This window comes from Mercenaria mercenaria, chromosome 1 (assembly GCF_021730395.1).
Source record: "Mercenaria mercenaria strain notata chromosome 1, MADL_Memer_1, whole genome shotgun sequence".
Lineage (NCBI taxonomy): Eukaryota > Metazoa > Mollusca > Bivalvia > Venerida > Veneridae > Mercenaria > Mercenaria mercenaria.
Genome location: NC_069361.1, coordinates 71918781 through 71942213, shown reverse-complemented (window position 1 = coordinate 71942213; position 23433 = coordinate 71918781). Strand labels below are relative to the sequence as shown.

The 23433-nt window shown below is 33.6% G+C and overlaps 2 protein-coding genes across 2 annotated transcripts in view; both read left to right on the top strand.

Annotated features, from left to right (window-relative positions):
- LOC123565412 (cofilin/actin-depolymerizing factor homolog) overlaps window positions 1-23433 on the top strand; it is a 307889-nt gene that overhangs the window by 70031 nt on the left and 214425 nt on the right. The gene's annotated exons all lie outside the window — the stretch shown is intronic.
- LOC128559299 (protein FAM50A-like) lies at window positions 3-22365 on the top strand. Its single transcript, XM_053550593.1, has 6 exons — window positions 3-37; window positions 12056-12285; window positions 13845-13984; window positions 16542-16668; window positions 16957-17026; window positions 21767-22365. The coding sequence occupies exons 2-6, from the start codon at window positions 12093-12095 to the stop codon at window positions 22275-22277; spliced, it is 1041 nt and encodes a 346-aa protein (XP_053406568.1). The 5' UTR covers window positions 3-37; window positions 12056-12092; the 3' UTR covers window positions 22278-22365.

Sequence of the window (23433 nt, the reverse complement as noted above, 5' to 3'; positions counted from 1 at the left end):
TATTTCGATAGTGTTCGTAAGGTATCGACAACTTCCGGTAAGTGTTTATTGATGAATTTTACCTTTATTCGTGCTTTTAACTGAATTTCAACTACATAATTTACAAAATTTTAAGGATAGAAGAATTTGTTATTAATATTTTACTTTGAAAAGATCGAGACTTTGTCGTGTAATGACTTCCATGTTTTTGTAAACCAGGTGGATGTTAATAGCTCGGTATTCGGATAAAATAGATTCTGTCTGGGCAGATAAGGCGTGAATATTTTCATTATGAAACATATAAAGTATGTGTAACAGTCTCAGGAAAAATGTGCTGACTCGACCGGGAATCTAACCTTGGACCTTTGGCTTACCAGGCCAATGCTTTACCAATTGAGCTTCGGGTGTCAGACGTTTCATCCCCAAGACTGTTCCTCCCAAGACTTTTCACCCCAAATTTGGGGGTGAAAAGTCTGGTGTTTTATAGCATATGAAGACTTTTCACCCCCTATTTGTTTTTATTATTAAATATGATTATAATGTTTTTTTGGGGGGAGGGGGTTGTATAGTTATGAATAATTTCATTAGTTAATACATTAAAAAAATATTTTTTGACAGCAGTACCGTGCATAAACTGCAGTCAAACTGAGTAATGTTTTAACTGTGAATAGGAATGAAAATGTTTTATTTGATTGTAATGAAGAGAATAAACGCACTTCAAAAATTGAATTGGAATTTTATGTAAAGAGCAAGTTAAGTGTCCTTTATTGATCAGGTCGGCATGACGTCACATCCGGAGCAGTCGATTATGCAAATTACCTTGGAGGTGAAAGCAGGACCTCGCAATTCGTAGCGAATTAACTAGCGGTGTGGGTTGTAATGTTTTTATTTTCAAATAAAACAAATCAAGAGTCATCTTTTTTATTATATGCTTACCCAATGGTACAATCTATATATTTTTCAAAAAAAAAAAGTAGGTATTTTTTGTGATAATTGATTTTGTGGCATTTTAAAACGGTCTGGAAAAAGTGACAGATTATGTATTGTCAGCTCTTTGGCGCTACGGATTAGTTATGATTAGCTTATTCAACATTTTCTCTGTTTGCATTATATTACATATTAAAATAAACTAAATATATGAGAACATAACATTTTTTTTATTCAACTTCTTTGCTTAAAATTGTAGCAGTTGTTTATTTCATCTTTCAGAGAATCTTTCAAGTGTCTTGAAAAGAGTTTTTGTTTGTTTGTTTTCTCAAGAAAGAACAGATAAAATAAATAAGTAAATCAATTTTCTGATTTTTTATGTCTTTTTAAAATAAGCTGATTTTCTAAATGTTTTAATGCTCTGAAATAAAATATTTTATATTGTTGCCATTTCCTGAAATATACTTTGTGCGATATATTTCATTTAGTTTATGTAAAATGCTATAATTAAGTATGAAAGTCATTTAAATAAAGTTAAAAACTTATTATATATGTAATCTTATTGCAGTCATTTTTTTTATTTTATATTTATTTATTTTATTTATTTATTCTTTTTTTTTTGAAGAAATGTCCTTCCAGCCAAAAATTAGTTTGGTGAATTGATTTTAAAATTTCAAATGAACTATATGTGTATTGATTAAGGTTTTTTTTCTATGTAGGAGCTCTATTAATCCCTTAGTTAGTTAACACTCAAATAACAATAATGTACATCTTCCAAATATCATAAGACCCTGAAGGCATACATCAAACGGATAAAACAGGAAATTACCATAAGGCCCCGAAGGGGTACATGAGAGGGATGAAACAAACAGGAAATCAATCTATTAATTAGTGATAGTCATTAAGAACTGGTCAAAACTGATTATCAATAATATACCACATACTGATTGGTTTCCATAGTGATCTATAACTTATGACTTGAATGAATGCTTTAATATTTTATTATATGTGGAAGCAGTCAATTGTGACAGCCTAACAATTAACAAAAAAATATGGATTTTGAAGACTACAAGGTATGGCTAAAATTATTTTAGACAAAGCGTGCAAATTATCATTCACAGTTTTAAATAATTCACAATTTAATACAAAACAGAGATCAGCATTTTTCAGTATTTTCGTATTTAAGGAAGTCATCAGTTTATTGATACGTCCTGGCTTTTAGTAGAAAAGAAACTAGCATGCAGTTATTACATTGTATTATAATTATCATTTTATCTCCACGTGTAACACAGTAGCTCTAGCTGTCATATTACATTTAAAACAATTGTTTATATATAAAAAACCTTTGTGTTATAAATGCAGTTAAAGATCTTCTATTTTGATCCTGATACGCTTCGAGGGAGAAAAAATCCCTTATCCAGTATTTACGCATTATGTACATGCTTTAAATTATGACACCTTCTATATAATCTCATACCAATCAGAATTTAGGTAAGAGGTGTTGATTTAATTAAATTTGGCGTTACTGAATCACTTTTGACACCACAGTATAAGCTATCTGGCTTTCAGAACTGTTTTAATGGTAGGCTACAAAATAGAACGAGAAAAGTGAAACGAATGGAGAAACCTAATTAGATGAGCTAGATTTTCTGTTTTATTTATTTGTAAAGACCTCCGATTTTTTAAATTATAATTTTCATTCAGTCCGTCACAAATATGAGACCTTGTAGCTTACACGGATTAATGATGAATATCACGTCTGAAACCTAAAAAAGAAAGATTTCTTTCTCGGGAGTGATTTCTCGAACATCATGCTACATTATAAATTCACTGACTTCTTAATATTGCCCAAAAGTTTACTTTAAATAAAGAAAAATAACCAGCACTAAGGAAACATTAAACGCTTTTCAATTACAATTTAGCGTTTGCTGTCGCCTCCGCTTGTTGCTACGCAACGCGATACGCTGAAGTGCCCGGATATCCGACCTGATCAATACTAATGCAGATTGTCTCACAAAAGAAAAACAGCTAGAATTAACAACAATTTTGTCTGAAAAGAGATGTGATATTTTGGCAATAACTGAGGTATATCCAAAAAACTCTATTATTGACTGTACCCAGGAAGAATTATACAAAATAAATGGATATGAATTATGATGCCTTTTTTGGTGATAATGGTAAAAGGGGAACAGTGATATATGTAAAACAAGAACTTCGTGCCATTAGGATTGAGAAATCTAACACTTTTAATGAATCTGTATGGGTAGAAATTGATCTTGAAAGAAATGATAAGCTCTTGATTGGCTGTATATATATAAAAGTCCAAATAGCGACAGAATAAATCATGACAAAATGTATGAAATGCTAAACCATATGTGTGCGTTGAATTATTCCCACCTCTTAGTGATGGGTGATTTTAACTTCAAAAACATTGACTGGGATTTACTTGCAACAAGTACAAGTGAACATCATCCTGAAACTGAATTTGTAGAGAAGGTTAAGGATTTTTTTTTATATCAGCACGTGAAAGAGCCAACTAGATACCGTTCAGGAAATGAACCATCCATTTTAGACTTGATCTTCACAAATGAGGAAGACATGGTTACAGAAATCATATATAACCCAGGGGTAGGGAAAAGTGACCATTTGACATTGATCTTTGAATTTATCTGCTTTAAGGAGATAAAGACCAATATTGCACCTAGATTTGACTATAATAAAGCTAACATCTCCGCCATAAAAGAGGACATCAAAACGACAGATTGGACAGTTATTGACAGTTTGGGGATTCAGATGTCTTGGGAATTGTTTGAAAACAAACTTACCAATTGTATCGAAAATCATGTTTCAAAAAAGACAAATAATCCAGGACACCGGATCCCTTATATTGACAATGAAACTGCAAAGGCCATCAAAGAAAAAAGAAGTAAGTGGCTGAAATACAAGTACAGGAAAAATCATCTAACATACAATAGTTATAAAATAGCAAGGAATAGGGTAGGATATCATCTTAGGAGGTCAAAATACAAATATGAACAGAACATAGCAGACAATGTTAAGAAAGATTCTAAAAGATTCTGGAAATATGTAAGGTCAAACTCTAAAACAATATCTGGAATAAATGGAATACTAGTTAATGAAACCAAAACTAATAACGACATAGAAATCGCAGAAGAATTCAATAGGCATTTCACAACAGTGTTCACCACTGAAACAGAACCTATACCAGATACAGAAAGAATATCAAATGTTGCTATATATGACACAGAAATCAATGATAGAATCACATTTAAAGCTATTCAAGAAATTAACCCAACAAAATCCCAAGGGCCAGATGAAATACACCCCAAAATCCTTTATGAATGCAAAGATGAAGTCTGTAAAATCCTGACTAAAATGTATAGAAAATCTCTTGATGAAGGCAAACTTCCAAATGACTGGAAAAAAGCAAACGTGACAGCAATTCATAAGAGTGGAAATAAAAATAATGTTGAAAATAATAGACCAATTAGTGTGACATCTATATGCTGTAGGATAATGGAGAAAATTATAAGAAATGCCATAGTAACACATGTAGAAAATAATGAAATAATTTCAAACTATCAACATGGATTTAGAAAAGGCAGATCATGTACTACACAATTGCTCGAATGCATTGAAGAATGGACTACGGCAATTGATGAAAACCATGACATAGATATCATTTACTTAGATTTCAAGGCTGCTTTTGATAAAGTTCCACATAAAAGACTGTTAAAGAAAATCTGGAGTATAGGAATAAGGGGTAGCATTTACAAATGGATTGAGGACTTCTTGAACAATAGGTTACAGAGTGTTAAAATCAATGGGGCCACCTCAACATGGCAAAATGTCACCAGTGGAGTCCCACAGGGTAGTGTATTAGGACCAGTTTTGTTTCTAATCTTTATCAATGACTTACCAGATGCTCTAAGTTGCGCATCAAAACTCTTTGCTGATGATACCAAACTGTACTCGGTCATAAGAGGACATGATGATGAAGTTAGGCTACAAGATAATATTTTCGATGCCTGTGAATGGGCAAAAAAGTGGCATATGATATTTAATATCAAAAAATGCAAAACAATGCACATAGGAAATAAACCTAGGACAGAATATTACATGAAAGATAATGAAAACAAAATAAACAAGATAAATCAGATTACTGAAGAAAAAGACCTTGGGGTTATATTTGATGATAAACTCACTTTTAGTAAACATATAAGTACCAAAGTTAACATCGCAAATAGAAATCTTGGACTAATAATTAAAAACTTTACATATATGAACAAAGAAATGTTTTTACAGTTATACAAATCACTAGTACGTCCACATTTGGAGTATGCATCTGTCATATGGACCCCAAAATACAAGAAAGATGCAGTCGCCATAGAAAATGTGCAGAGGAGAGCCACAAGGATGCTTCATGAATTACAAGGATTAGAGTACAGCAATAGGTTAATCCAACTAGGGATGCCAACTCTAGAGTATAGGAGAACTAGAGCAGATGTCATTGAAGTGTACAAACTTAGAAATGAACTAGATAAAACTTCCACAAACTTGCTAACTGTTAGAACTAATACTAATACAAGGGGGAACACACAGAAATTATTCAAACCTAGAGCCAATTCTAACACAAGAAAAAATACTTTCAGTCACAGAGTAATTGACACATGGAATGCACTCCCCTCCAGTACAATTGAAGCTCCAACTCTCAACAGTTTCAAATCAAGGCTAAATAAGCACTGGTCTGGGCGGTCAAAATTCATAGCTAAGTGCTACAGCCCCTATCAGTAAAAATTCTGTATATTGACATAAAGGGTGATAAGACTGTGCTAGGGAACAATGTTCCTTTTTAGAAATTTTATTGATTGATATTTTTAAATGTCAGGCCAGTCTGAACCCAAGCATAGGTGCTATAGTCTTAACTTGTAAAATCAGGACTATATGACAGTGAAGATAAATTATGTTCTTTGTAAAAAAAAAAAAAACAAGAACAAAAACAAACACCAAAATAACTGTTTTTACTATATAAATGTAACGCCAGTCTAATTCAAGCAATAGATACTGTGCCAAAACACGCAATTGATAGTACATACGCAAGTATATATTGTATAGACTGTGCTAAATAACTGTGATTTTTTATCTTTTTAAGAACACACCATTATAATGAATTTTAACTGTAAATAGTAGTAATATAATATATGTCAGAATGTACATACCAATATTATGACAATTAAATGGAATAGAATAAATATAAAGATAACTCATAATAACCATAATTAAAATAAATTAGTACCAAATTGGGAAAACAAATACAAATGGGCCTAAGAAGCGACAACGCTTAACATCTAATGATGTTCCAGGCTTCTACTCTACATGAACTACATGAAAAAAATGATGTTTGTTAGTAGAGATGACCATATACTTTAAACATAAGTTATTTACAAGGTTATCTTTTAATTCATTTGTTTGTTCAATGATTGAAAATGTGACTTTGATGATTAAAGGTACTTTTGACAATAGTTACAAAACTAAAAAAATATTTTAATCCCTTTGTTTGATGTTCAGTGATTGAAAAAAAATAAAAGTGCTTTTGATAATAATAACTACAAAGTAAAATATTTTATTGATGTTAAAATTAGCCTTGTTGTTCAAGGTTTGAAAGTTTGCTATCAATTAATAGTGTTGTGACATAAAAAAAATACATTGCTAAAAGCCGCTATCAAATAATTTACATCATAGTATAGAAATATATAAATATACGCAAATTTTGTACAATAAATTATCAATGGTAAAAAATAAGATTGAATAAAAAAAATGACCCATTTGTCTTGTTTGTTATATTGTGAGAAAATAAATTATATAAGTCAGTCAAGTGTTAGAAGATTAATGATTTGGATTAAAACAAAGTTTGGGGATTTTCGGACTTTCATTAATTTTGTCCAAATATTATGCTGATTTTGTATAGGAAATAAGCAATATATCTGTTGTGGAAAAAATGTTATATTAAAATTGTTTATATCGCATATCGTTTGTTGCCGACAACTTAATTGTTAGTTTTTGTTATCCTTTAAAGGCAAGTGATGCAAGATAAATTAAGTCTATCAACCGGTAATTAATTGGCAGCATTCTCTTGCATGTTTTAGTATATTTTGTCCTTAAAATGATAAACTGTACATGTTCAAGTTACATCAATAAATTGAAATAATAACAAATTCTCGATTATCTAATAAGTCGAAATAGTTTGATGAATCTTGTTACATAATAGCAAAAAATAATTTCAAGAAAGCAAGAAATACATTTGTGAAAGACAAAAATGAGAGAAATAGAATTAATTTTACAAGCATGCAAACTAAGTATAATAGAATAAGAAAAAAAAAAAGATAAATATGCTAAGCTGCTGGTTCCGTTTACTGAATTCGAATGAAAACTCACTACAAAACATATGCTGTGCAACGATGCAAACAATAACATTACTGTACATATAATAATTCAAACTGGGCGTTTCAAATAAAAATGCTGTTAGAAAACCTGGGATTGTCGGATATATGGATAGGTCAAGATAGTAACAGTAATTCTTTTTCTACAGAGAATATTGGACAATTATTATCAAACTTGATATGCTAACATTAACAATTCTAAACGATTACTCTCTTATAGTAGATTTAAACATTCCTTTAATCTTGAAAAATACTTAAATATAATTGAAGAAAAAAATTTCGGATTGCTCTTAGTAGATTTAGATTATCATAACATAATTTTGAAATAGTAAGAGGTAGATATAACAACACGGATCAAAATGATATAAAATGTAAATTTTGTAATCTTAGTTCTTTAGAAAATGAATATCACTTTCTTCTTGTATGTCCGTTGTATAAAGAATTATGAAGAAAATATTTAAAACCATATTACTGTAGATGGTCCACTCTGTAAATCTGATGTCTACGGAAAATAGGAAGGAATTACTGAATCTGTCAAAATTCATTTATTTTGCAAATAAACTTAGACAAGATATTGAAAGTTAGTTTCATATTTGAAGCAACATCATTTTTGAGTGAGTATAATTTTGTTTGTTTTTTGATTTCCATAAGATCAGTCAAGGTTTAGATTAATTAAAGTTTAATATACTGTAGGTTAGCCAGTTAATCCATTTATATTTTAACACTTATTCCTGTCAATCAAAAGGTGTTGATTAAATCACAACACCTATGAAGAGTTTAAAATATTGACAATTTCTGTCAATCAAAAGGTGTTGATTAAACACAATACCTATGAAGAGTTTAAAATATTGACTATTTCTGTCAATCAAAAGGTGTTGATTAAACACAATACCTATGAAGAGTTTAAAATATTGACCTACAATGAAATGAATGACTTTCAAATTGTAATATTAGTTTATTTATTTATTTATTTATTTCAGTCTCATCAGCATACATAAATAACATCACAGTACATACATGTATTACATATAATAACATTAAACATATCGAATGCTGCCACTCAATACTGAGTTACCTGAGACTATATATATCTTGTTAAATATATAAAAATATATCATAAAAATAAATTCCACATCATATTGCACTTATAAATAACCATATTACATGTTGGGCTATCATTATGATACTAAAGGATAAACATATACCCTCTAATTCTAACCCCTAGTTAATATTTACATCTACTATTGTAATCTAAATCTACTCATATTTTTCATAATTATATTACATAATTAAAACTTGAATCCATTTGAATAACATAGAAAAAATTAATCATTAAGAAGTCTCAACAAATTTACATTTAAAAAGATCAATTGATTAAGTTGACTACATGCATGATACCCTAAATTCAGTGTATATTTTGTAGAATTATGGTCCGTAAAGTAACAAATTATCTTCATTAATGCCCTAACAACCTATACAAAATATATAAAAAAGATTTTAAATATCAAATAACAAAATATTTCACGATATTTTCAGTATATTAAAAATTGGGGGTGAAAAGTCTAGGGTTTGTAAAATTGGGGGTGAAAAGTCTTGGGAGGAAATGTCTTGGGGGTGAAATGTCTAGGGGAGGAAAAGTCTTGGGGGTGAAACGTCTGGAATTCTTGAGCTACCAAGGCCATCCAATAGAGAACCGCTACTTCCCGAGCCTGAATTGCAAGACATTTGTACTCTTGGACAATGTGTGCAGCAGACTGTTAACCAAATTCAGATGCACACCCAGCCAAACTGCTTCGCCCTGCATGGGCTCCAAGGGTGAACATCTCAGTGGTACCACCAAATGTAACAATTTCAGGAAAAATGTGCAAGCTCGACCGTCAGTCATACTCCCAAAACGTCAGTGTAATCAATATGTTGATTGTGGACGCGCAACGGCAGAAGCAGAAGCAGAAGACCGGGACTTGAACCTCGGACCTTCGGCTTACAGTGCCAAAGCTGTACCAATTGAGCTACGAGAACTGCTACACATGTTCCAGATGTTCTATATGTACAGCAATTGAAGAGACCGTTTGAGCTGCGCCATGAGAAAACTAACATAGTGGCTTTGCGACCAGCATGGATCCAGACCAGCCTGCACATCCGCACAGTCTGGTCAGGATCCATGCTGTTCGCTTTCAAAGCCTATTGCAGTTAGAGAAACCATTAGCGAACAGCATGGATCCTGACCAGACTGTGCGAATGCGCAGGCTGGTCTGGATCCATGCTGGTCACAAAGCCACTATATTGGTTTTCTCATGGCGCAGCTCATTTAATACTTTTGTAACAAAAGAAACTGAGATTAGAAATTAACCTACAGGTGCATTATCCATAATTGAAATTAAGTGTAACAAAATTAAATGCACATGAAACTTTTTAAACTTATTTTGAGAGATAAAAATAGATCAAGGACACATCAGTTTTCTGTATCAGTTAAAACAATGAGGGTAGGTTTGATGGTTAAATGTTACACAGAAGTGTCTATATTGCTTGTACCTATCTTCTAGGTGTCCGAAATATATCCAGCAATAACCAATTTATTTTTGTTTTAATATTATATTTTTTAAGTTAATTATCACATTGTTTAAAAGCCTAAGGTAGTTCTGCATGTTTGGTCTACAATGTAGAATTTGATTGAACTCTGATTTTTAGCTCATCTGATTTTTTGAAAAAAAATGATGAGTTATTGTCATCACTTGAGCGGTTGTCGGCGTCGGCGTCGGCGTCTGCGTCGGCGTTGCTTGGTTAAGTTTTATGTTTAGGTCAGCTTTTCTCCTAAACTATCAAAGCTATTGCTTTGAAACTTGGAATACTTGTTCACCATCATAAGCAGACCCTGTACATCAAGAAACATAACTCCATCTTGCTTTTTGCAAGAATTATTGCCCCTTTTGGACTTAGAAAATCAGTTTTCTTGGTTAAATTTTATGTTTAGGTCAACTTTTATCCTAAACTATCAAAGCTAAACTATCAAAGCTATTGCTTTAAAACTTGCAACAGTTTTTCACCATCATAACTGGACCCTGTACATCAAGAAACATAACTCTATCCTGCTTTTTGCAAGAATGATGGCCCCTTTTGGACTTGGAAAATATCAGATTTCTTGGTTAAGTTTTATGTTTAGGTCAACTTTTTCTCTTAAACCATCAAAGCTATTGCTTTAAAACTTGCAACTGTTGTTCACCATCATAAGCTGACCCTGTAAAGCAAGCAACATAACTCCATCCTGCTTTTTGCAATAATTATTGCCCCTTTTTGACTTAGAAAAATCATTTTCTTGGTTAAATATTATGTTTAAGTCAACTTTTCTCATAAACTATCAAAGCTATTGCTTTAAAACTTGCAACAGTTTTCACCATCATAAGTGGACACTGTACATCAAGAAACATAACTCTGTCCTGCTTTTTGCAAGAATAATGGCCCTTTTTAGACTTAGAAAATCATGGGTAGGACAATATTTCTATTATATAAAAAAAATCAGATGAGCGTCAGCACCCGCAAGGCGGTGCTCTTGTTCAAAACTTCATATTATACCTAGAAAATTCAGCAAATAAGAAAGATAGGGTCTTGTGCTTGATTTTTTGCTAGACTGATTTGAAAAATTTGGACCTCACACAATTTTTACATAATGGGATCTGGGAAGAAGATAGAAATTTATATCATTGCTCAAGATGGGATTCAATCTATGGGAAAATCATAACTTTCAAAACATTTTTATGGATAGAATTTTTTTTACAATGTAGATTTTTATGAAACTTCTCACAGTTGTAAATAAACATAAGGCCTATAATGTGGTGAAATAAAATGTATAGGTCCATGTACTTATTTTTGAGATATTTGACCATAATTAAAGTGAACCTAATGTTTCATGCTAATTTTAAGACATATATAATAACACTGCCATTTCAATAAATTTACTCATAGGTTGTCATTAATTCATAAAATGATTTTCATTTCCGTATGCCGAATACAGGCTTTGTTCTATGTTTTCCAGATAAATGACATTACGTCATCACTTCCGGTTTTTCAAACGTGCAGAACTACCTTAAGATAGCAATATATTTACTTGTGAACAAATAATAATAGGCCAAATACGAAGTTCTTTTCTAATAATTTTATAACTGAATTTAGGATGCAATTAAATTTTGCCAACTTCATGATGGAAAAATAATAAGCACCTAGAGAGTAAGTTGAAAAGTCATTGTCCGAGGGTTTACTAAGAGGGATAAGAAAAGGTGTTTGACACTGTTAGCTCTTTAACTATCATATCTCCTTATGTAGGTTACTTTAATTAATACTGACAGCTTCAGAATTTTAGTTGGCCAGGAGATCTGTTAGCTTCCAAGATTACTGTTTCCCCGGAAAAATCTACTGTTCGTACATGTAGGTCAGTGGACCACTGTTAGTGTCAACCCTTGTTCAGTTCATTGACTTTGAACTTGGCATATAGGAAGGTGGTGATGAGACAACGTGTAGCCTGTGTAAACTGGGATGGTAGGTCAGAGGTCAAGGTCACAAATTTAGGTCAAATGTCTATACTGCCCTTCGATACCTTGTGTCTTGGGCACAAATCTGTTCAGGGTATTGACTTTTAACTTAAAGTACATGAGACGATGACACATTACTGCACAACTACTTATACTATTTTGCAGGTTTCTATAAGAGATAAAAAGAGAAGGAAAATAAGAGATGGCTCACTACAAGGGAGCAGCATCAGAGGGCGGGCGTGCCCAGATCTTGATGAAGAAGCGTCAGAAAGAACAAGAGGAAATGGAAATAAAGAGAAAGAAAATAGAGGAGGACCTTAGTGTGGGCAGTATACAAAATAAATTTGCCAGTCACTACGATGCTGTAGAACAACAGCTTAAATCTAACACTATAGGTAAGTCATTGGCTCAGTCAGACAGGTTGGCACAAAAATGTATACCACTCCAGCTTGTCTCACCCTTGATTCAGTATGTCTGCTTAGCACAATAGATATTCTGTGTTTGCTTATCATGCCAGTGGCTCCGTAAGCCTGATTAGCTCAATAGGTATTTCATGCCTGCTAATCACGTGATGCGGATGGCTCACTCAGCCTGGCTGGTTAAATAAGTATTTCAGGCCTGCTAATAATGCTGATGGCTCACATAGACAGGTTGGTGAAATATGTATTTCAGGCTTGCTAATCATGTTAATGGCTGAATTAACCTGCTTAGCTCATTACTAACTTAGGTATTCCACACCTGCTAGTCTCAGTCAGCCTGGTTGGCTTATTAGATATTTCAGGTCTGCTAATAAAGCTGATGGCTCAATTCGGCAGGTTAGCCCAATACGTGTTTGACCGTGTTTCAGTAGTGGAGCACAAAACGATGATCAGAAGTTAGAAATTCATGTAATTTTCTGTCAAAATAATTGCAGTAAAATTTTAAGTCTATAGTTCTACCCAATATTTACACATGAACATGAAAGCGGAATCAGGTCACAGGAGTATTTCTTTGAATTGTTCCAGTTTGCACTAATTTTAATGATTTTATGACAGGCAAGACAAAGAAATTAAAAAAAAAAACATCCATATTATATTGTATAAATCTAATTTATAAAATGAAAGGTAAAACCTTGCTAGATGATTAGAAACTGCTCAGAATATGGTATTTTTACCAAAGACACATTTGTCAACTTCGAAAATATTTGCTATAAAACAAAAGTCTGCCAAAAATTTTGAGGCTCAACACAGTCAAGTCCTATGAAAAGAAGAAAATCAGCAGAAAAGGATCTTATCTTCTTTTCCCCTTCTTTCAAAGATCTAATTCTGAGCCCTGAACGCTAACTCTGAGCTCATGAATTTTAATAAAGGCGTCATCTTTTGATTTACATTGTAAATAAGAAAATGCTGATTTTTAAAAATTTCTTCAGTTCTGCCACTTGCAAAATTGTACCAACTTGAGAAAACAGAAATGACTTAAGAAATACCATTCATACAACATAGAATGTACACGGTATACATAGCGGGTCAGAACCTTTTTATACCTGGTATTGATAATTCTGAATTATTTGTAAGATGACAAAATTAACATTGAAAACATAAGATTATTTTCAAGGTCTGAAATCTGACTTTGTCTTCAGGGCAATCTACTTTGCAGTTGGACTTACCCAGGTACTTAACCCTTATCATGCTGGACATGATTGATTCTGCCTTGGCAGCCATTGTTGATCATGATCAGCTTGCACATCTGGACAGTCTGATCAAGAACTGCACTGTTTGCCATTCAGTCAGTATCTTTTTTGGTAAGCACCCCATTTAACAGCTAATGGTACTGTTCAAATTGAAAGATTGACAAGTTCATTATAGATATTTAGCAGGGTAGGGGTAAAGATGGAACTGAAACTTTGTATAGTCATTGTCTGAACTTCTTGATACATAAGCAAAAATATAAATATATTTATTAAAATTTTGCAAAGGTTTGGTTACGCTGAATGAGATGAGGGCAAAGCAAGAGACATTGATAAAGCAACGAGAGAAACAGCTTGCCAAGAAAGATGCAGAGGCAAGGCTTATAGAGAAAGAAAAAGAAGACAAAAAACGGAAAGAGAAAATGAAGGTAACATTTGATTTGACAGTCCTTTTTTTGCATTTATTGATGCCATCAGAGATTAAGGGTGTATTTTTTGGTTTTATTTGTAAGTCTTATCAGTCAGTCTGTCCATATGTCAGTCAGAAGACAAGTTGATTTCCGGTCAGTAGTACTTTAGTTCATGGAATGATTGTCCGTGGTTAATAGAAGGGTCAGTAGGTTGAATGTCAATATTAATTGATAACTGTGGCTGATCCATAACTGGAGAACACTTCGACCTACAGTGGTCAAACTTCATAGGAAGATTGCCTGTGGTCTCCAGGTGACCCCAATTGTCAATTGTCACAGTAAGCTTTAGGCTGCAAACAGTTTCTGTTCATTAACTGGAGAATAAGTTAGGCCTAGGAATGTCAAACTTCTTAGGATGTTTGCATGTGGTCAGTAAATGATGGGAATAGTTGGCCACAGATGAGTTCAAGGTCAAGGGGACCTTGAGACATATACAGGAATTTTTCACTTGTTAGCTCGACTATTCAAAGAATAGTAGAGCTATTGGACTCACCCATGCGTCCGCGTCCCGATTTGGTTAAGGTTTTGTATGTAAGCTGGTATCTCAGTAACCACTTGTGGGAATGGATTGAAACTTCACACACTTATTCACTGTGATAAACTGACCTACATTGCACAGGTTCCATAACTCTATTTTGCTTTTTAGCTCATCTGATTTTTTGAAAAAAAATGATGAGTTATTGTCATCACTTGAGCGGTTGTCGGCGTCGGCGTCGGCGTTGCCTGGTTAAGTTTTATGTTTAGGTCAGCTTTTCTCCTAAACTATCAAAGCTATTGCTTTGAAACTTGGAATACTTGTTCACCATCATAAGCTGACCCTGTATAGCAAGAAACATAACTCCATCTTGCTTTTTGCAAGATTTATGGCCCCTTTTGTACTTAGAAAATTTCAGATTTCTTGGTTAAGTTTTATGTTTAGGTCAACTTTTCTCCTAAACTATCAAAGCTATTGCTTTGAAACTTGGAATACTTGTTCACCATCATAAGCAGACCCTGTACATCAAGAAACATAACTCCATCTTGCTTTTTGCAAGATTTATTGCCCCTTTTGGACTAAGAAAATCAGTTTTCTTGGTTAAGTTTTATGTTTAGGTCAGCTTTTATCCTAAACTATCAAAGCTATTGCTTTAAAACTTGCAACACTTGTTCACCATCATAAGTTGACCCTGTATAGCAAGAAACATAACTCCGTCCTGCTTTTTGCAAGATTTATGGCCCCTTTTGGACTTAGAAAATATCAGATTTCTTGGTTAAGTTTTATGTTTAGGTCAACTTTTTCTCTTAAACTATCAAAGCTATTGCTTTGAAACTTGCAACACTTGTTCACCATCATAAGCTGACCCTGTACAGCAAGCAACATAACTCCATCCTGCTTTTTGCAATAATTATTGCCCCTTTTGGACTTAGAAAATCATTTTCTTGGTTGAGTATTATGTTTAAGTCAACTTTTCTCATAAACTATCAAAGCTATTGCTTTAAAACTTGCAACAGTTTTTCACCATCATAAGTGGACACTGTACATCAAGAAACATAACTCTATCCTGCTTTTTGCAAGAATGATGGCCCTTTTTAGACTTAGAAAATCATGGGTAGGACAATATTTCTATTACACAAAAAAAAAATCAGATGAGCGTCAGCACCCGCAAGGCGGTGCTCTTGTTTACAAAATTATGCCCCTTTTTCATGTTTTTCGACTTAGAAATTCTTGGTTAAGGTTTTTTATGTAAGCTGGTATCTCAGTACCCACTGATTGGAATGGATTCACACACTTGTTCACTGTCATGATCTGACATGCAGTGTGTAGGTCCCATAAGTCTACTTTGCATTTATTCAAAATTATACCCCTTTTTCGACTTTGAAGTTTTTGGTTAAGTTTTTGTATGTAAGCTGGTATTTCAGTATCCACTTATGGGAAAGGATTGAAACATCACACACGTTCCATTTTTTTTTTTTACAAAATTATGCCCCTTTTTCGACTTTTGTATTCATTCAATTGACAAGGCTGTTAAATAGTTGAGCGTTGCTGTCCTCCGACAGCTCTTGTTGATTATAGGTGAACATTGTGTTATATGGGTTTAAATCAGAAATAATGAGCTTACATATTAAAGAAGGAATAATTCAAGCATCCATAGCCAGTTACCATGAATATCTTTGATGCAAAAGAGAGTGACATTAGTTAAAAAGCATTCTAGCTGAATAAATAAATAGTTCTCAGTGGTAGTATAAACAACAGAAGCATTTACTGAAAGTAATTTATAGTAACATCCATATACACTACCAGTTTAACTGGTATTGGTGTAAAATCGATGTAGTACTTTTATTCGGTTAACCAATTCACCATTCAAAAGATTTAAAAGTTGATCGGTTTTTAAAGTAAGCAAATACTGGCATCCCTAATTTTAATTAGTCAGTCAGAGCACTGCAAACAAATATGTTTTTAAGGATAGCCTAGTGCTATCATTCAGAGTTTAGATTTTATTGAAATTTTAGTGTGACTGTTGCTTGTATTGAACAGATTGCAGCCTTATCATTTGATCCTGACGAAGACGAGGATGAAGATGATGATGATGAGGAGGAGGAAAAAGTACCAGTGAAAAAGGAACCAGAGTTCACAGAAAGAAAAATTAGAAAGAAACGTCTTGGTAAGAAAATTTTAGAAGGTTTAAGGCTTGAAAAAGTAAAAGTGATAAAAATAACTCAAGTAAACAAGATGCTATATAGTGTAGTGATGTCCAGCACAAATTTAAATACCAGTGATGCAGAAATTTCTGTAAGACATGCCTTCCCCAGTGGCGAGAATTCCACCCCAAGCGGGTGATATAAGAGAGCTTACAGCTTTAATAATTGACAAACATCTTAACCACCACATCCGTGTTTATTGTAGTTTACTGATGGTAGTATTTAAGTTAATAAATTATATATATTTTCAGGAATGAATCCAGATGTGGACACCAGTTTCCTGCCAGACAGAGATAGGGAAGAAGCAGAAAATAAACTCCGGTATTTATATTTACATTATTTTATCACATGTTTGACATTGTGGGAGTGAAATAAAGTCATTACATATACTTGGTATTACAAGTTTTATAAAGGGTGGGGGGGATCGCAGTTAGGTGTCTGCGCAAAATGTTTTTTGATTTTCTCTATATTTTATGACAATATACCTACATGTATTAAGTTTCATTCACAAGTGTTACTGTTATCAGTTTTGACTTACTTTTATAGAAATTCACATTTAAAGTGGGTGGGGTAATTTGACATGTAACCAGCCAGGAACACAATCTCCGCCGCGTTTTTAAAAATGGTTCAAACTCCTTACCTGGAACTTTCGTGATAAAATAACTATGCAATGGACATTTACACAACATGTTGCGTTTTAAATTGTCTTGAATACTTTTTTCAGCACAGAGCCACAAAGTGGCTTAATCAAATTTACTGATTTTCAATGGACGAACTTCACCAAAAATCTAAAACATTTTTTATTAGTTGAGGTAATTAGGTGTTATTTTCAGCAGTTATTGTAAGCTAAATAAACATTAAAATGACAATATATCAGTACACTCTGATAATATTGGAAGAGTGGTACACTCTCAAACTAGGGAAAAGTGGGTGGGGTAAATAAACATGCGAAGCTAAACATTTGAAGCAACACAACTATAGGAATAATAATTTTGCAGTTCAAGAAATGGCCTCAGATTATCTACTTCTATCTTAATTATGCCCGTATGAGTGGTGGGGGCATATAGATTTGGTCTTGTCCGTGTGTCTGAGCGTCCGTCCGTCGCCAGAAGTTCTTGACGAACCTAGCTAAAAAGGTATTTGATATAAATTGATGAAAAATTGCAAGAGTCTTTATCGCGATATGTACTTGCGTACCTTTTATTTTTTGTCTGGCTCCGCCCCTTCTTTCCAGAATTATGGCCCCTGACATAGTCAAAAACACATATTTTCACCTTGTGACACGCCTAGCTCAGAAAGTATTTGATATAGATTGATGAAACCTTGCAAAAATCTTAACCATGATATGAACTTGCGCACCTTTTATTTTTATACGGTCTCTACACCCTTTTTCCAGAGTTTTGGCCCCTAAAATAATAAAAAAATGCACATTTTCACGTTGTGATGTGGATAGCGCAAAAAGTATTTCATATAAATTGATGAAACCTTGCATGAATCATTATTGTGATATGAACTTGAGCATCTCCTATTTTTCGCCTGACTATGTCCCCTTTTTCTAGAGTTATGGCCCCTGAAATAGTCAAAAATGCACATTTTCACCTTGTTGTGCGCCTAGCTCAGAAAGTATTACATATAAATTGATGAAACCATGCATGAGTCTTTATCATGATATGAACTTGTGAACCTCCTATTTGTCGTCTGGCTCCTGTTTCCAGAGTTATGGCCCCTGAAATGGTTCAAAATGCACATTTTTACCTAATGACGTGCCTAGCTCAGAAAGTTTGATGTAAATTCATGAAGCACTGCATGGGTCTTGATTATGATGTGACCTTGCACACTTGGCATTCTTATTGAGAACCTTAGTGCTTATTACAGAGTTATTGCCCTTAAAATAGCCAAAATAGTGGATGTTTTGTTTGTGATGCTCATAGTTCAAGAGGTATATGGCCTAGAATGATGAATCCTTTGTATAAAATGTTTGTTGAGGCTATATCCCCTTAAAACTGCAAACATGAATCATTGAATTATTGCCCCTTATTTCTGACAAATGTACCAGTGGAGGCACACCATGTGTCCTACTGACACATTCTATATCAAATACTTTCTGAGCTAGGTGTGTCACAAGGTGAAAATATGTGTTTTTGACTATGTCAGGGGCCATAACTCTGGAAATAAGGGACGGAGCCAGACAAAAAAATAGAAGGTACGCAAGTACATATCGCGATAAAGACTCTTGCAATTTTTCATCAATTTATATCAAATACCTTTTGAGCTATATGCGTCAAGAACTTCGTGCGATGGACGGACGCTCACATGCACGGACAAGACCAAATCTATATGCCCCCACCACTCATAGAGGCATAATTAAGATAGTAGTAGATAATCTGAGGCCATTTCTTGAACTGCAAAATTATTATTCCTATAGTTGTATTGCTTCGAATGTTTAGCTTCGCATGTTTATTTACCCCACCCACTTTTCCCTAGTTTGAGAGTGTACCACTCTTCCAATATTAATCAGAGTGTACTGATATATTGTCATTTTAATGTTTATTTAGCTTACAATATCTGCTGAAAATAACACCTAAATATCTCAACTAATAATAAATGTTTTAGATTTTTGGTGAAGTTCGTCCATTGAAAATCAGTAAATTTGATTAGGCCACTTTGTAGCTCTGTGTTGAAAAAAGTATTCAAGACAATTTAAAACGCAACATGTTGTGTAAATGTCCATTGCATAGTTATTTTATCACGAAAGTACCAGGTAAGAAGTTTGAATCATTTTTAAAAACGCGGCGGAGATTGTGTTCCTGGCTGGTTACATGTCAAATTACCCCACCCACTTTAAATGTGAATTTCTATAAAAGTAAGTCAAAACTGGTAACAGTAACACTTGTGAATGAAACTCAATACATGTAGGTGTATTGTCATAAAATATAAAGAAAATCAAAAAACATTTTGCGCAGACACCTAACTGCGACCCCCCCTTTTGATGCTGACATACTGTAGTTTTAAATATTGAAATGTTGTTCAAATTAATTTGGTCTGTAATTTTGGTATTGATGATAAACCTGGACATAAAATGAAGTTTTTTTACCTGTAACTTTTTATGCCCCCGAAGGGAGGCATATTAATTTTCAACTGTCCGTCCGTTCGTCACAACGTTAACTTTTTGCATGAAGGCACTTTACTCGCAAACCACTGCACCCAGGACCTTCAAACTTCACATGCTGATAGTACTTATTGAGTACATGGCCCCTACTGACTTTGGGGTCACCAGGTCAAAGGTCAAGGTCACCAGGTCAAAGGTCAAGGCGCTGCGGGGGCATTTGTCACCATTAGTGACAGCTCTTGTTTATTTCTGCAAACTGTTATCAATGGTTGGTATCAAAATAAAGCTTAACATTTACTGACTTGGGGTCACCAGGTCAAAGGTCAAGGCGCTGCGGGGGCATTTGTCACCATTAGTGACAGCTCTTGTTTATTTCTGCAAACTGTTATCAATGGTTGGTATCAAAATAAAGCTTAACATTTGCTGAAAACTTTACATAGTTCAAATTTATATTTAGTAAGCAAACTCACATGAAGTGAGGCCCTGAAAGGGGTATGTGAAGTGGGGACTGTACGAACATTGACTGATGATAAATTCGACCACTTAGTCATTTACAAAGTTTTCCTCATAGTATTATATTGAAACTTTCCCAAAAATGCTGCAACAGTCATTCCAGATCAAATAATGAAAAGTGACCCAATGTCAGGCCTTTATGTGTTGACAGTGAGCATGCGTAAAAAACACCCTCTTCCCCAGTAATTTTGGATAAATATTTTGTTATACAGATAAATGTAAGTCATATATTTATACAGAATATTTACCAATTTTGTTTTTTGTTTTCACCAGTTGGTGTTGTAAGTGGTTGCTATTAGATGGTGTGTTCAGTTTACTGTTATATAAATAAACGATTGCAATCGAATAATTCCAAGGTGGTCGACTTTATCATCTGTCCGGGTTTATCATCAGAACCAGTAAGCAAAGAAAGTTGAAATTTTTACTGTTTCCACATGCAGTAAAAGAATATAACGTTAGTGACTTTCTACATTGAATTTATTAAACTTGTCGAATAAAACTGATAGAGCTGCAAATTTTATTATTTTATAGAACTCTTTTAATAAATTAAGTATGAAAAGAACACTTATGTAATATCCTCTATGTATTTTCTGGATATGAATTGGTAGAGGTTAAATTTCTTTATGCTTCTGAACTTAAATTGCTTTGTAAATTGCTTAAACCAAAATTGAATGAGCGGAGTTAAAGGTTAAGAGATATATTTTTGAGGTCTGTCTTACAAAATTTGTGCTGCACATATCTCCAAAAGTGTTTGACCAAGAATCATAAAAGTTAATAGGAGTGACATTGCTCAGCATGTAAAGTCATGCTTTTGGGAGTCACTTAGCCAGACCTGTATTAAAATAGCTTAAATCAGAATTGAATGGTTTTAAGGAAATTGCACATGCATATGTAGTTATAATTTCATTATTGTTATACTTTCTGCATTATGTTGTTTTTATGCTTTTTTACATTCTTTTAAAACCAAAAGAGCTCTATATACTGCTTAGTCAGAAATATGCATAAAGGGCCTACAAGATTTAGTCTTCAATATCTCCTGAAGAATTAGACGTAGTCACGAAATCTTATCTAGGAATGTTTTTTCAGCATCTAAGTTGTGTACCTAGTGTTTTGTTTAGGATTTCACTGAGGTCGACCAGACTTACAGTCCTTTATTTAGTCAAATGTATACCCAAATTCCTTGAAAGTTTGTAAAGAGACTGATAAAATGATACTGCATTCTGTTTTCTTATTTTGAAATATGCTGAATATCTGACGCTAATTTACTGTCTTACAATGGACAGACAGTCATAGATATTGATGAAGTTATTTGTGTCCTATGGACACATCTTTAGTTTGATACAGTAAAGCAACTTTCAGGCATAGCCACTTTGTCAAGTAGAATGACTTGCTTTGGGTAGGAAAAGCATGTACTAAAAACAAACTTTTAAATATTGCAGAGAACAGATTGCCCAAGAATGGATGCAGAAGCAGGAACATGTGAAAAATGAAGAGATAGACATTACATATAGTTACTGGGATGGTTCAGGCCATAGGCGACAAGTACGCATGAAGAAAGGAAACAGCATTCAACAGTTTTTACAGAAATGTCTGGAGACACTTCGGCGAGAATTCAATGACTTAAAAGCAGTGACTGTTGATCAGCTAATGTATGTGAAAGAAGACTTGATAATTCCTCACCATTATACGTTTTACGATTTTATAGTGACAAAGGCACGCGGTAAAAGTGGACCTCTTTTTAACTTTAATGTGAAAGACGATATTCGGTTAATTAACGATGCCTCGGTAGAAAAGGAGGAGTCTCATGCGGGTAAAGTTTGCATCCGGAGCTGGTATGAGAGGAGTAAGCACATATTTCCGGCTAGTCGGTGGGAGCCGTATGATCCGGAGAAAAAATGGGACTCGTATTCTGTGTCTGATAAAAATGCTGCCAAAATTACTGTGAAATAAAGAAATGGTATGTTACATGCTTGCAGGAACATTTGAAATATGTTGTCTGAATGTTCAGTTGATACCTGAAATAAAATGTCATCTTGAATTTTTTATCGTATAGCTTTGCCATTGTAATCTAATTACGATTATTTTAAATGGTCTTACATACATGGGAATATAAATGAGCTATATTACTGGCACTGACACTGTCCACGTCCACACTAAGATGCACGTTCACTTTATTTTGAGTTTGTTATTACTTGAGGGAATTGCTTCAAATGTAAAATGGTTGTTCCTCATCATCACCCAGATCATTTGACACAAGGCCAATAACACTCAGATGCCAATATTTCATTTAAGATGCCACGTTTAGCTCTCATGAGCACACCTTTCTTCAGATGTCATCTCCTCTGAAACTACTGGACAGAATTGCACCAAACTTGGTCTGTAGCATCCTGGAATTTCAAAAATTTGAAACACCTTTAAATGACCTTATATTGTAAAGCGGGTTATATTCGAGGATGTTTAATTTTTCGCAATATTCGCGGTCAACGTTGACACCGCGAAATCTAAACACTGCAATTTTTTGTAACCGTGAATAACATTTCACCAAGAAAGACCACTAATTTACAAACTTTACTCATCATCATTACTGACTTTGTTTTTTGTTACTTTACATTGTGTGCATCAAATTGCAATGTACTGTGTCAATGCGTGCTTGGGGTCACCTAGTTTTATATAAATTTGATAGTATTTTGAAGAAAGAAATATGAATAATCCTTAACTTTATGAAACTAATAAAAGTCCAACTATAATCTTTAACCAATTAAAAAACTGTTAACAACAAAATTGACATGAGGCGTCACGCAAATTGCCAATAATTACTGGCCATTGCATCTTAAAAATTTAACAGATGTAACAAAGGACGATCACACCATATGTTATCGGTTTGAATTTAGAAGTGTATGACATTTTGAAAAATTAATTTCCGAGACAGTGAAAACTGTTTTCTATTCATTCATAAGAATATTTATATTTTAAAAAGGAAACATCCATTAGAATAATATTTTTTGGTCTTATTAGCCCACCATCATCAGATGATGGGCTATTCAAAGCACTCTGCGTCCGTGGTCTGTCGTCCGTCCGTTAACAATTTCTCGTTATTGCATCTCCT